This window comes from Ostrinia furnacalis, unplaced genomic scaffold (assembly GCF_004193835.3).
Source record: "Ostrinia furnacalis isolate ACB-3 unplaced genomic scaffold, ASM419383v2 OfSCF2833, whole genome shotgun sequence".
NCBI lineage: Eukaryota > Metazoa > Arthropoda > Insecta > Lepidoptera > Crambidae > Ostrinia > Ostrinia furnacalis.
This window is the reverse complement of record NW_021133072.1, coordinates 663471-677104: the sequence shown is the minus strand read 5'-3', so window position 1 is coordinate 677104 and position 13634 is coordinate 663471. Positions and strand designations below refer to the sequence as shown.

The following is a 13634-nucleotide window of genomic DNA, read 5'->3' as shown; positions in this document are numbered from 1 at the left end:
TATAAAAAAAACATAAATTTACCATCGTTGCGCAAGTCCAAAGCTTTCGTAGCACCCACTACACTCGTAACAAATGATTCAAGGAGCATTGTGAAAATATTAATTAATTCCATAGCGAAAATAAGAGAAATCAACTCGCTGAGCCTCTGCTAACTCCAAAACTCCGTAATTAATATTCGACATACGGTACGGTCGCTGGCAGAATCGTTATAAAATATCTCACCATTCTAAAACTAGGTATTTTTTAGGAATGGGAGAACATGCAAAGTTTTGTCTCTATTTAAAAAAACAACTCTAGTTACAGTTGTGTGTGACTGTGGCCTAATATTGAGGCAGTTTCTCGAGATAGATTTTCTCTCTCAGCACTCTGATTTAATACGGAGATCCGCAGGAAAATCAAAGTGACCGACATAGCCAGCAGAATTGCTTAAAATCAAGTGGCAGTGGGCGGGGCACATAGCTCGTAGAGCTGATGGCCGTTGGTACAGAAAGGTTCTCGAGTGACAACCATGGGTGAAAAACATACTGTGGGCAAGCCACTAGGTAGACCGATACGAACTGGTGAGGGTCGCGGGAAGAACCTGAATGCGGGCAGCGCAGGACCGGTCATTATGCGAATCCTTGGGGAGGCCTTTGTCCAGCAGTGGACGTCATTTGGCTGAAACGTAAAATAAAATAGACATTGTGTCACTCTGTTTAAGTAATTAGTGACTTACTATCATAGAAAATTGAACTAATTAATTCACAAGCCTCGATCTATCTAAGTACCTATGCATAAAATGAGCCTCGTACTTATATAATTTAACTGACTTAATCCAAGATAATAAATAATAATCACCTAATAACTTGTCATTAAGTATGTTATTTTTAAATAATCAAAGGTACCTACACATAATTAATAAGTACCTCTTTAAAAGGTTTTGTATTTATTAATTAGCGGTGACGTAATTTTAGATAAGCATAATACCTACTTAGTATTCGTTCGTTCGTTCGTTTCAGCCGAAAGACGTCCACTGCTGGACAAAGGCCACCCCCAAGGATTTCCACAAAGACCGGTCCTGCGCCGCTTGCATCCAGGTACCTCCCGCGACCTTCACCAGATCGTCGGTCCACCTAGTGGGAGGCCTGCCCACGCTACGTCTTCCAGCTCGTGGTCGCCACTCAAGAACTTTCCTGCCCCAGCGGCCATCAGCTCAGCCTACTTAGTATAATTACTTATATTTATGTTTAAAGTTTTCTGAAAAAGTTTTTTTCAAAACCTGTGAAGTTGCAACCAAAATGGAATAATCTGCGATAGTATTATGATTTGAATAGTATAAAATGCTGAATTGCCAAAAGCCTACCTATCTATCTGCGAAATAAGAGCTACATCATTACACCCAAAGTGCAGGTCATCCGAATCACAGCTTTGCGGCGCGGCCTCGTTAGTGCAAGCGCTAAATGCACATTCGTACAAGTGCTCTACTGTGCTAAGTGCGACACTTGTGTTTAGCCACGTAAAACAGTATTAATAGGTCAGCCGATGGACATGGATTGCCGTCTAATATTCAAGTTTAACTGTGGTTTAGCACTCTTACTAAAAAGTTACACGCTTGTTGAACACTGTTTTAAAATGTCATTTCCATAAATACCTATTAAATGACAAATTAAACAGTGTTCAACGGGTGTGTAACTTTTTGTAATAGAGTTTGTGAATACAAAATTACAAATAATATTTTTATTTTTTAGTACCAAATAAATGTTTTTTCTTACTTTCTTTTAAATAAAATGGACATCTAGGTTAAGTATAAGAAGCCAGTTCGCCTGTGGTTGAGGAGTCTGGGTGAAGCTCATAAAATTACTTGCTCGTTACCCGCATTAGAATCGGTTCAGCCAAACACGAGATAATTGCGGACAATCATACAGGTTAAGATGGATTCCACAAATTGGACGGCCGACCTCATAAAGGCAGCAGGAAGGCGCTGGATGAAATAATTGGAAGAGGCCATGTGCAGCAATGGACGTCCTGTGGCTGAAATGATGATGATGATGATACAGGTCAAACTGAAAACCTCTTTTTTTATTAAGTCAGTTAAAAGAAACATTCAATTCAAACGATATCGCGAACTAAAAGTGTACAACGCCATCTCTTATCAAAACAGTGCAAACTCACTACTTTCGAGTGCCTATTCTGGTGGCTTGCACAATGGTTGTGGCAACCTTCCTTTCGTCTTCATTTTCTTTTCTCAAACGCTACAACTCGTTCAAATTCGGCATCGAGTGGTCGGAAGTAGGGTTGCCAGGTGTCCGGGTTTAGCCGGACATGTTTGGCTTTTTACGGACGAGTCCGGAAAATATTTTCTGGTCCGGCCTGTCCGTCTTTTGAAGTTTTTATGTGGGCGTGGCTGCTGCGTCAGTCGAAAGTCAAGCGTACAAGTAAGTCATATCGCGATTTTTCAATTATGATTTTTTTTAAAAAGCTATGATTAGGTATAAAATTTAAAAAGACGTAGTCCACTTAGAGCACCCGCCCAAAGAACACCTGCAATAGCACCTGGCCTAGTCCACGAAGAGCACCATATTTGTTCTCTCTTTTCGTTTGAATCCACGAATAGCGATGTCGATAAGTGCTCTTTTAAAGATAAGGTCTTTATAAAGGTAGGTTCGAAACCCACCGCCGCTCGACTATTGTGGTGAGCCCACTCGAAACATAAGCTTATTTAGCTAAACACGAGGGGCTTATGGGACTATTAGTAATTTGGGCACTACAAATTGCTAATAATCTTTTTTATTTTTCTTTTTAAAAAGGTATGTCCAGCTTTTAGGGTAAAATGTCCGGCCAAAGTAACCACTGAGTCCGGCTTTTGTGTTCAGACCTGGTAACCCTAGTCGGAAGGGCCTGGAAAATGTAATTATTGACTGACGGTCTAAAAGGCCACTTTCAAAGTGCGGTGCCACTCGACCGGGCCGCGATAAAATATTTATTAGTGTTAAATAGATCTTGGAGGGTTAAATCTTTTATTGGAGACTTCTTTTTGAGGCAGGAAATTGACGGTTTGGTTTTAATTTTGTCGTTTTATCTTCATTGATGACAATGAAGGAATACTTATCAAACCCTCATCATCTCAAAAACTTTCGCGTACTTAATAATTACAATGTTATTTTCATACTTACTTGTTTCTAATAATAGAATATTAAATACAACAACTATTAAGTTTTCATGAAGGAACAAAATCAAATTCAAATAAATGTGTGCCCATACCATGCCCCCATTGCCCATACTAAATGACTTATGACAATTTGTATGGAAAGGATTTTTAAATAATGTATTTGAACTTGGAGAATGTTGTTACATTTGATCAGTATAATCCATAGAGTTATTATATGGTATAATCCAATTCTTTTCCTTTGATCAAATGTGATAATAACACCCTGTATATTAATAGACTTAAGTTAAAACTGTCATTCATTTCAATAATTTATGTAATGTTGTAATATGGATCAACACGATATTAGGCAGCTTTGAATGCTTTTAGCGACTTCTTTTGATGTAGCAACATCAGAAGTACATAAACGGCCAGTTTTGTTTACAAAAATGTACTAAAAGTCAAGCTAACCATTGTTCGAAAAACATTTTTTTCTGATATTTAACCACTTGTCATTTGACATCTGTCAAATTTGACTATTGGTTATTTTAACTATGAATCAAAAAACTGGGCCTTACGGCCGAATACTGAAACACTACTCAAATCTGTCACTCAGCTGACGGGCTCCTAAATTTAAGTATCCTTCAATTTTAAATGGTATTCTCAAACGCCACTCAACGGATTTGAAGCCGTGATCAGCTAAGCAGCTCTCAAATGTTTACATAATGGCAACATTTACCAAAAAAAGTATGTTTTCATTTACACAAATGATAACTTTACGTCTTTTATCCGTTACACGCAGCATCGTTTGGTTATGTATTGTCTTTTATGAAAATATACTCAATCAACTTAACATAGAACAGTTTATTTTTAGTTTCTATTATATATAAATCTCGNCGTGCCCCCAAATATTTTAGTTTTTCCTTGATTCATACACCAAACACTACTTATATTCCAAATTTGAAGCTTCTAGGTCTGCTAGAAGTGCCTTAGAGTTTTGATGATCGGTGAGTCAGTCAGTGAGTGACAAAATTAAGTAACTTTGACCCGTTATAATTCTTAAACTACTGGTTCAAATTGAATGAAATTTTAAATATACCGTGTCTTTACAATGCCTGCATAGCTAATGAAAATTCAGCTTTCTAGTTTTATCCACAACGAAGTTACAGGCAGTCGAAAATGGCCTGAATTGCTTCGAGAAAAGGATGGTACGGCCGTGCCGCTTTTTTGCTCGACTTGGTGGGGGCACTGCCGTGCCCCCAGATTAATAGGTCACCCGATGGACATGGATTGCCGTCTAGTTTTTAAGTTTAACTGTGGTTTAACCCCCTTACTAAAAAAAAGTTACACGCTTGTTGAACACTATTTTAAAATGACGCCACTTTAAAACACTGTTCAACGAGTGTTTAATTGTTATTTGTAAGGCGTTAGATATGAATTTAAAATTACTAAAGTCGGCGTTGGATGAAATCATTGGGGGAGGCCTATGTTCAGCAATGGAAACGGACGTCCTGTGGCTGAAATGATGATGATAATGAATGATACAGGTCAATTTTTTTCTAATTTGAATTTATTTTATTTCCTCATTTTTTGAGACAGTTAAAAAGTAGAAACATACCAATCGCGAACTAAAAGCGTACAACGCCATCTCTTATCAAAACAATGTAAACTTAACTACTTTCGAGTGCTTATTCTGGTGGCTTACACAATGGTTGTGGAAACCTTCCTTTCGCCTTCATTTTCTTTTCTCAAACGCTACAACTCGTTCAAATTCGGCATCGAGTGGTCGGAAGTAGGGTTGCCAGGTGTCCGGGTTTAGCCGGACATGTTTGGCTTTTTACACACGCGTCCGGCAAATATTTTCTGGTCCGGCCTATCTGTATTTTGTTAAGAGGCTGCCGCGCCAGTCGAAAGTCAAGAGCACAAGTAAAGCCATATCACGATTTTTTTATATGAATTAATATTTTTCGGCCACAATAGCCGTACGGTGAAGGGGGCCGACTCGTGATCCGGGGAATGCGGGTTCGAATCCCGCTGCCGCACGACGACTATTGTGGTGAGCCCACTCGCGACACAAGCATTTTTAGCTTAGTACGAAGGGCTAATGGGACTATTAGTAATTTGTGCAATACAAATTACTAATAAATGTTTTTTTAACTAAAAAAAATTTAGAACACATTCATTACGACTTTTAAAAAGCATGATTTCCGGCTTTTAGGGTAAAATGTCCGGCAAAAGTAACCACTGAGTCCGGCTTTTGCGTTCAGACCTGGTAACCCTAGTCGGAAGGGCCTGGAAAATGTAATTATTGACTGACGGTCTAAAAGGCCACTTTCAAAGTGCGGTGCCACTCGACCGGGCCGCGATAAAATATTTATTAGTGTTAAATAGATCTTGGAGGGTTAAAAATCTTTTATTGGAGACTTCTTTTTGAGGCAGGAAATTGACGGTTTGGTTTTTATTTTGTCGTCTTATCTTCATTGACAATGAAGGAATAGGCACTTCTTACGATCAAACCCTCAAAAATTTTATTTATACACATACCTTATACCTACTGTTATTTATACTTGATGAAACAAAAGGGTCGATTGATTTTACTACTCAAATACAATACAACAACTAATAATTTACTTTTCACAGAAACAATATTAAATAATATAAGTCCCATACCACAAGCATACTAAATGACTGATTGCTGATGATAATACGTATGTAATTACAAACATATTTTGTATGGAAAGGTTTTTTTTATAACGTAAGTATTTGAACTTCGGGAATAATCCGTTTTCTTTGATCAAATAAAATAATAACACCCTGTATATTAATAGACTTAAGTTAAAACCGTCATTTATTTATTTACTTGATGAGATTTGTATTATGGATCAACACGATTTTAGCAGCTTTCAATGCTTTTAGTTTTAGCTTGTTGCATCAAAAGAAGTAGGTACCTACTTAAACGGTTAAGTAAACGGTTTTAACTAAAAAATGAAACACGATTGTTATATAAATCTACTTTATTTTCATAATATAATATCACTTAAATAGTTTTATTTCCTTAAAAATATTATACAACTCGTACCTAGTTTTTTATAGCGGCTTTTAGTAGAAGAGTAAAAAATACGTCAAAATTATGATAAACTTATATTCATTGCAAATAGAACATTCTAAATAGTGGTAAATAAATATAGATCGTTTCATCCACGAAGACGCGCCCCACCATTCTTCCGCTAATGTTTGAGTGTTATCGGTACACGCCAAATGATCCATGAGTGCACACGCACACTACAATAATGCCGCTCGGATTGCTCGGAGCAAACTCCCCGCACCCCGCGCGACCGAGACCAAAAATTGGTGGGGCGCGTCTTCTTGGATGAAACGATCTATAACTATTTAACCTTAAGGTAACTGTGTGAAATAATAACATGGCAACTATAATAAGAATGGGTTGCACCATCTTACTTTAACTTTAACAAACGTCAAAAACTGTCAAACATTATACAAAAAACACGAGTTTAGTCATGGTTAAAATAAGCTGTTGCAACTGACGCCCGAAATCACAAACATTACTATGAGGTCTCACAGTGCGCGTGGAAGCACAGGGTGACACACGAACCAATCACAGAGCTCTATTCAACGCTGTGCGTTCGATTTGCTGCTTCACTAAGCAAGCATCGTTTGTGAAAACGAGCGTCAGCCTAAGTCCTAGCATTCATAATCTAGTTAGAAATATTTTAAGAAAAACCTACTTTTGAACTACAAATTAATTAATTAAATTAGGCAAGGTTATTTTTTACTTTATACAGCTATTCAATTGAAACAAAGTTATTGAGAAGGTATAATTTTTTAACTATAACAAAATTGGGCTTACAGGTACAATCACTTCTTTGCTATTTAATAATAATAATTTACAAATAGAGCAGGTTTTCACATACTGGCAATGACAAATCTTACTTAATTCCAACCACCTTAACTATAAAAATTACACTAGCAATTTATGAAAATAACTTTAAAAAGATGTCACTTTCTTTACTAGCATAATATTCTAATGTACTACCCAAGTAACATTTTACTCCATTTAAGAGTTCAATAGTCGTTCACATGTACTCCACAAGCTGTGTATGTCAGCTGTATACGAGCTGTATAGCTTGCTATAATGCTTTTATAGAACCAGTTTGGGCACAAATTAGACAGNTTCAGTATAGTGAACGGTTTTAACTTTTAACTAAAAAAATGAAACACGATTGTTATCTAAATCTACTTTATTTTCATAATATAATATCACTTAAATAGTTTTATTTCCTTAAAAATATCATACAACTCGTACCTAGATTTTTATAGCGGCTTTTTGTAGAAGAGTATAAATATACGACAAAAATTAAGATGAACCTATACATTATACATTGTAAATAGAACATTGGTTAACAGGAGTAAAGAGTAAATATCTAACCATAAGGTAACTGTGTGAAATAATAAAATGGCAACTAATAAGGCTGGGTTGACTTGGCGCAGACCACCGGTTTTTAGTTGGCCGATAGTTGTGCCCGATTTTAAATTGTATGAAGAATCGGCCAAATCGAATCGGTGTAATGTGCGCACTTCCATACATGCCTATACTGCGATCAACTGATAATAACTAATAATCTTTTTTTTTTATTAATAAAAAAAATTAATAAAAAAAACTGCCCGACTAAATTATCGGCCGACGAAAAATCAATGGTCTGCGTCTAGGCTAACTTTAACAAACGTCAAAAGTTGTCAATCTCCATACAAAAGACATCGGTTATGGTTATAGTTACGGTTCAAATAAGCTGGTGCAACTCACGCCCGTATTCACAAACATTACTATGAGGTCTCACAGTGCACGTGGACGCACAGGGTGACACACGAACCAATCACAGAGCTCTATTCAACGCTGTGCGTTCGATTTGCTGCTTCACTTAAGCAAGCATCGTTTGTGAATACGGGCGTCAGCTTAAGTCCCTAGCATTCATTATCTAGTTACAAATATTTTAAGAAAAACCTACTTTTGAACTACTAATTAATTAATTAAATTAGGCAAGTAAGTTATTTTTTACTTTAAACAGCTATTCAATTAAGACAAGTTATTGAGGAGGTATAATTTTTTAACTATAATAAAATTGGGCTTACAGGTACAATAACTTCTTTACTATTTAATAATAATAATGTACAAATTAATCATCTATGTAGTTCCAAATAGAGTAGGTTTTCATTTCACATACTGGCAATAGTAATCTTACTTAATTCCAACCACCTTAACTATAAAAATTACACTAGCAATTTATGAAAATAACTTTAAAAAGATGTCACATTCTTTACTAGCATAATATTCTAATGTACTAGTTTTATAAGTGCAGTTAGAACTGCTATCATATAATTTTGAACAAAATAAGAATCTTATAATATACTAGCGGCCGCCCGCGACTTCGTACGCGTGGATCCCGTTTTACCCCCTTCATCTATCTTACGCGGTTTAGATTTTTTCATACAAATGTTTTTTCCCGCTAACTCCCGTTCCCGTGGGAATTTTGCAATATCCTGTTGTAACTAAGCTTTAAGTTAACTAAGGTACCTGCATGCCAAATTTCAAGTGTCTAACTTAAGCGGTTTAGATTTTTCGTACAAAAGTATTTTCCCGCTAATTCCCGTTGCCGTGGGAATTCCTAAGTATACTATAACCTGCCCAGAAGTATGAAGAATAATTGTACCAAGTTTCGTTAAAGTCCGTTAAGTAGTTTTTGTTTCTATAAGGAACATACAGACAGACAGACAGACAGAAAGACAGACAGACAGACAGACAGACAAAAATTTTACTGATTGCATTTTTGGCATCAGTATCGGTCACTAATCACCCCCTGATAGTTATTTTGAAAATATATTTCATGTACAGAATTGACCTCTCTACAGATTTATTATAAGTATAGATAAAATATATTATTTTTCTGTCTAGCACTAGTAACTAGACAAGTTATTGAATATTGTTGATCTTTTACAATAGAGTGTATCCTGGGTAAAAAAGCAAGAGTTTGAATAAGTCAGTCAACTTATCAAAAAACACCACACATATTTTTCACTTTTTCAAACTAATGAAAATTAAAAGAGATAAAGCGCGCCAAAGTTCTAAATAAGAGGCCCGTGACGTCAAGGAGTGCATAAAAGTGTAGAACTTTGTGACATCACGCGGAACATGTGACGCATCATAACTTCGTAATTAGTTGTTTGATTCACAAATAAAAAATTGTGTCCAATATTTTCTACACTAATATTATAAAGAGGAAAACTTTGTTTGTTTGGTTGTAATGAATAGGCTCAAAAACTACTGGACCGTTTTTAAAAATTCTTTCACCATTCGAAAGCTACATTATCCACGAGTAACATAGGCTAAATTTTATTTTGGAAAAAAATAGGGTTTCGTAAAATATGTAGATAATGTAGTCCACGCGTGCGAAGCCGCGGGCGGAAAGCTAGTTGGTTAATATAATTGACGGACTAAGAAGTTTCTTTTAGGAAACAAGCTAATTCATTAAACAAACCTTATTAATTTACCAAAACAGTAGACATCTTTCTAAAACTGCTTTCACTACAACTACTAATTACGTACAAACTACGGCATCATTTCAAGTTCGTGCGGCAACGGAATGTTCTTCATGACGGCGAATCTCTTGAGCGCGTCATACTTGCTGCGTAGTGCCTCAATCTCCTCACGGATCCTGGTGTTCTCTTCTTGCATTAGTTCCATGTCGTGCCATTCCTGGAATGTATTAAAAACCGACTTAAAAATAAACCGACTCCAAAAAAGTACACTAAAAAATATTATTGAAAAAATAAAAACTTAACTGCGTAAAAATGAACTAGAATGTCTGACACATACAGCTAGACAACTATAGCTGAAATGCACCACCTAACTTTAACGGTAACTATAACGATAACCGGTGTTTTTTGTATTGAGTTGGAGACAGATTTTTGACGATTGTCACAGTTAATGTAAGATGGTGCAACTTATTATTCTATGTCAGCATTGTAGATTTTTGCCCGTATTCACAAACATTACTATGAGGTCTCACAGTGCGCGTGGACGCACAGGGTGGCACACGAACCAATCACAGAGCTCTACAACGCTATACGTTCGATTTGCTGCTTCACTTAAGCAAACATTATTTGTGAACATGGGCCTTTATTAATCTATGTCAGCATTGTAGATTTTTATCTCATTAGATATAAAATTGATATTATGTTATAAGCTGCCACCTACAGTTTTTTATCTTTGGAATTTAAGTAAAAGTGAAATTAAACACAAGTTCAGCATATATGTAGCATTTGATAGTAAAGGTTTAGATTAAAGTTAATGGTAATTAAAGAAGTTTGAATAGTAATTACCTGACTTTTTTCCGTTTCCAGTTCATCCTTCTGCTCTATTCGTTTGATGCGGCACGAGGCAGCGTAGCCTCTGTTCTTGAGGGTTCTTCGACGTTGTTTCATTCTACAAAACATATTTGATGTTAAAACATTAATAATTAAAGTTAATTTTAACATAAAAAAAACTTGTAAGCTTATTCTTTTAAGGCCTATTCAGACCTAAGCTGTATTTGCTACCGTCTGGTATGTACCTCTACCCACAGCGGCAGCGAATATCGCTCAGGTTTTAATAGGCCTTAAGGCCTAGCCAAGGTTTTTTCCAAACTAGAATACATTTAGGATATGTCTTTTATAACGTTATGAGGAACATTATCGCAAAAACTTCAAGGCAATGTTACCTTCTTTTAAGGGATCCAAGTAAGTTAAAGATATCAATACGTAAAAACTTAAAAGACTACTGCGACACAAGCTATGCTTAGTGCAGAAGACGCTAGTTATAAGAATATTCTGTATCAAGATTTATTGGCAATAAACATTTTATTTATTTATGTTAAATTGTAGAAAATACCTGACAATCTGATCTCGAGTTAGACCTCTCATCTTGAGCTGCCGATTTAAGTCTCGTACTGAGATGGAGACCAGCTCGTCATCGCTGATCTCAGCACACGGCGTTGGCGATAAGGGAGCCTGAAATTCAAACAAGTTTTTTACCATATTTCTAAATAAATCTTTATTATAATGTATTCATTATGAGTGAAGACTCACCATAATTGCTTTCCTTACACCCAGCTCTTTCAAATCATGAGGCATAATAAGTTTTTAGGTCCCAAATAGAAACGGGGGCTCCCGTTAGATTTCCACTCACTGGTTCAGCCTTTCACTTGCACACAATGAATACTGGGAAACAGTTGATGATGTTTATTTCTGCACAGCAAATAAAGTAATTAATAATGATATTTTTAACAATAGTCGGGGAAATCAATATTCTAATAGAATTTCCAGAAAAATCACAAAAACGCAAATCCCATTGAAAACAAATACTATTTCCATAGACTACTAAACTTGACACTTGACAGTCGCTGTCAAACTAAAATTGGATCGGATTCGGATACACCACAGATATGGANAAAATTTATTACGTACGTACGTATTAAAAACCGACTTAAAATTAAACCGCCTCCAAAAAAGTACACTAAAAATAATTATTGAAAGAGTAAAAAACCCAACTGAGTAAAAATGAACTAGACAGACAAATAGACAACTGTGTTTCAAAAACCATAAGTAACATGTAACTTTATTATTCTATGTATGTCAGCATTGTAGATTTTTGCCCGTATTCACAAACATTACTATGTGGTCTGGACTCAGTGTGCGTGGACTCACAGTGTGCGTGGACGCACACGATGACACACAAATCGTCGCTTGCCTCTCTAACTGACGTAAATTTTCAGGCGATTAGACAGATCGATTCGTCTTGCAAAATTGATTAAGATGGTGTAGATAACTCAGTTTCGAAAAAAATGTCAGATAGGTCAGTTACAGAGGCAAGCGACGAAATCAATCACAGAGCTCTATTCAATGCTGTGCGTTCGAATTGCTGCTTCACTTAAGAAAACATTGTTTGTGAATATGGGCGTTTATTAGAGGCTTATCTATGTCAACATTGTAGATTTTAATAAAATTGATAATATTATGTTATAAGCTGCCACGTACAGTTTTTTTATCTTTGGAATTTAAATAAAATCAAAATTAAACAAGTTCAGCATATTAAAGAATGTAGCATTTGTCAGTAAAGGTTTAGATTAAGGTTAATGATAATTAAAGAAGTTTGAATAGTAATTACCTGACTCTTTTCCGTTTCCAGTTCATCCTTCTGCTCTATTCGTTTGATGCGGCACGAGGCAGCGTAGCCTCTGTTCTTGAGGGTTCTTCGACGTTGTTTCATTCTACAAACCATAATTGACTTTGAAACATATGAATTAAAAGTAAAAATTTATTTTAACATGAAATAAACTTGTAAGCTTTTTCTTTTAAGGCCTATTCAGACCTAAGCGGTATTCGCTACCGTCTGGTATGTACCTCTACCTGCAGCGGCAGCGAATATCGCTCAGGTTTGAATAGGCCTTAAAACCTAGGTTTTTTCCAAACTAGAATACATTTAGGATATGTCTTTTATAACGTTATGAGGAACATTATCGCAAAAACTTCAAGGCAATGATACCTTCTTTTAAGGGATCCAAGTAAGTTAAAGATATCAATACGTAAAAACTTAAAAGACTACTGCGACACAAGCTATGCTTAGTGCAGAAGACGCTAGTTATAAGAATATTCTGTATCAAGATTTATTGGCAATAAACATTTTATTTATTTGTGTTAATACTGTGTTAATATGTTGTAGAAAATACCTGACGATCTGATCTCGAGTTAGACCTCTCATCTTGAGCTGCCGATTTAAGTCTCGTACTGAGATGGAGACCAGCTCGTCATCGCTGATCTCAGCGCACGGCGTTGGCGATAAGGGAGCCTGGAATTCAAACAAGTTTTTCACCATAATTTCTAAATAAATCTTTATTTTACTGTGTTATTAATGAGTGAAGCCTCACCATAATTGCTTTCCTTACACCCAGCTCTTTCAAATCATGAGGCATAATAAGTTTTTAGGTCCCAAATAGAAACGGGGGCTCCCGTTAGATTTCCACTCACTGGTTCAGCCTTTCACTTGCACACAATGAATACTGGGAAACAGTTGATGATGTTTATTTCTGCACAGCAAATAAAGTAATTAATAATGATATTTTAACAATAGTCGGGGAAATCAATATCAATCAAAGAATTTCCAGAAAAATCACAAAAACGCAAATCCCATTGAAAACAAATACCATTTCCATAGACTACTAAACTTGACACTTGACAGTCGCTGTCAAACTGTGTCAAACTAAAATTGGATCGGATTCGGATACACATTAAATATTCGGTTTATAATCCTCTAGAACAGTGTTTCACAACCTGTGGTCCGCGGACCCCAGGGGCCAGGGGGTCCACGAGCATAATGTATGGGGGTCCGTAGCCTTATCTATGGACCATTTAACAATCATAAGTAAATTCCACCAAAAGTCTCGTTATCGATATTTATTT

At 36.1% G+C, this 13634-nt stretch overlaps 1 protein-coding gene across 2 annotated transcripts; it reads right to left on the bottom strand.

Annotated features, from left to right (window-relative positions):
• Positions 1 to 9537: 9537 nt before the first annotated feature.
• On the bottom strand, positions 9538 to 13388 carry maf-S (MAF bZIP transcription factor K). 2 transcript variants are annotated; one of them, XM_028309849.1, is made up of 4 exons: positions 13103 to 13388; positions 12905 to 13023; positions 12343 to 12445; positions 9538 to 9894 (listed from the first exon to the last, which is right to left on the bottom strand). In XM_028309849.1, the coding sequence occupies exons 1-4, from the start codon at positions 13145 to 13147 to the stop codon at positions 9748 to 9750; spliced, it is 414 nt and encodes a 137-aa protein (XP_028165650.1). In that variant the 5' UTR covers positions 13148 to 13388; the 3' UTR covers positions 9538 to 9747. The 2 variants fall into 2 exon arrangements, with proteins under 2 accessions (XP_028165650.1, XP_028165649.1); XM_028309848.1 differs by lacking the exons at positions 12343 to 12445; positions 12905 to 13023; positions 13103 to 13388 and adding exons at positions 10521 to 10623; positions 11068 to 11186; positions 11265 to 11554.
• Between the last annotated feature and the right edge of the window lie 246 nt (positions 13389 to 13634).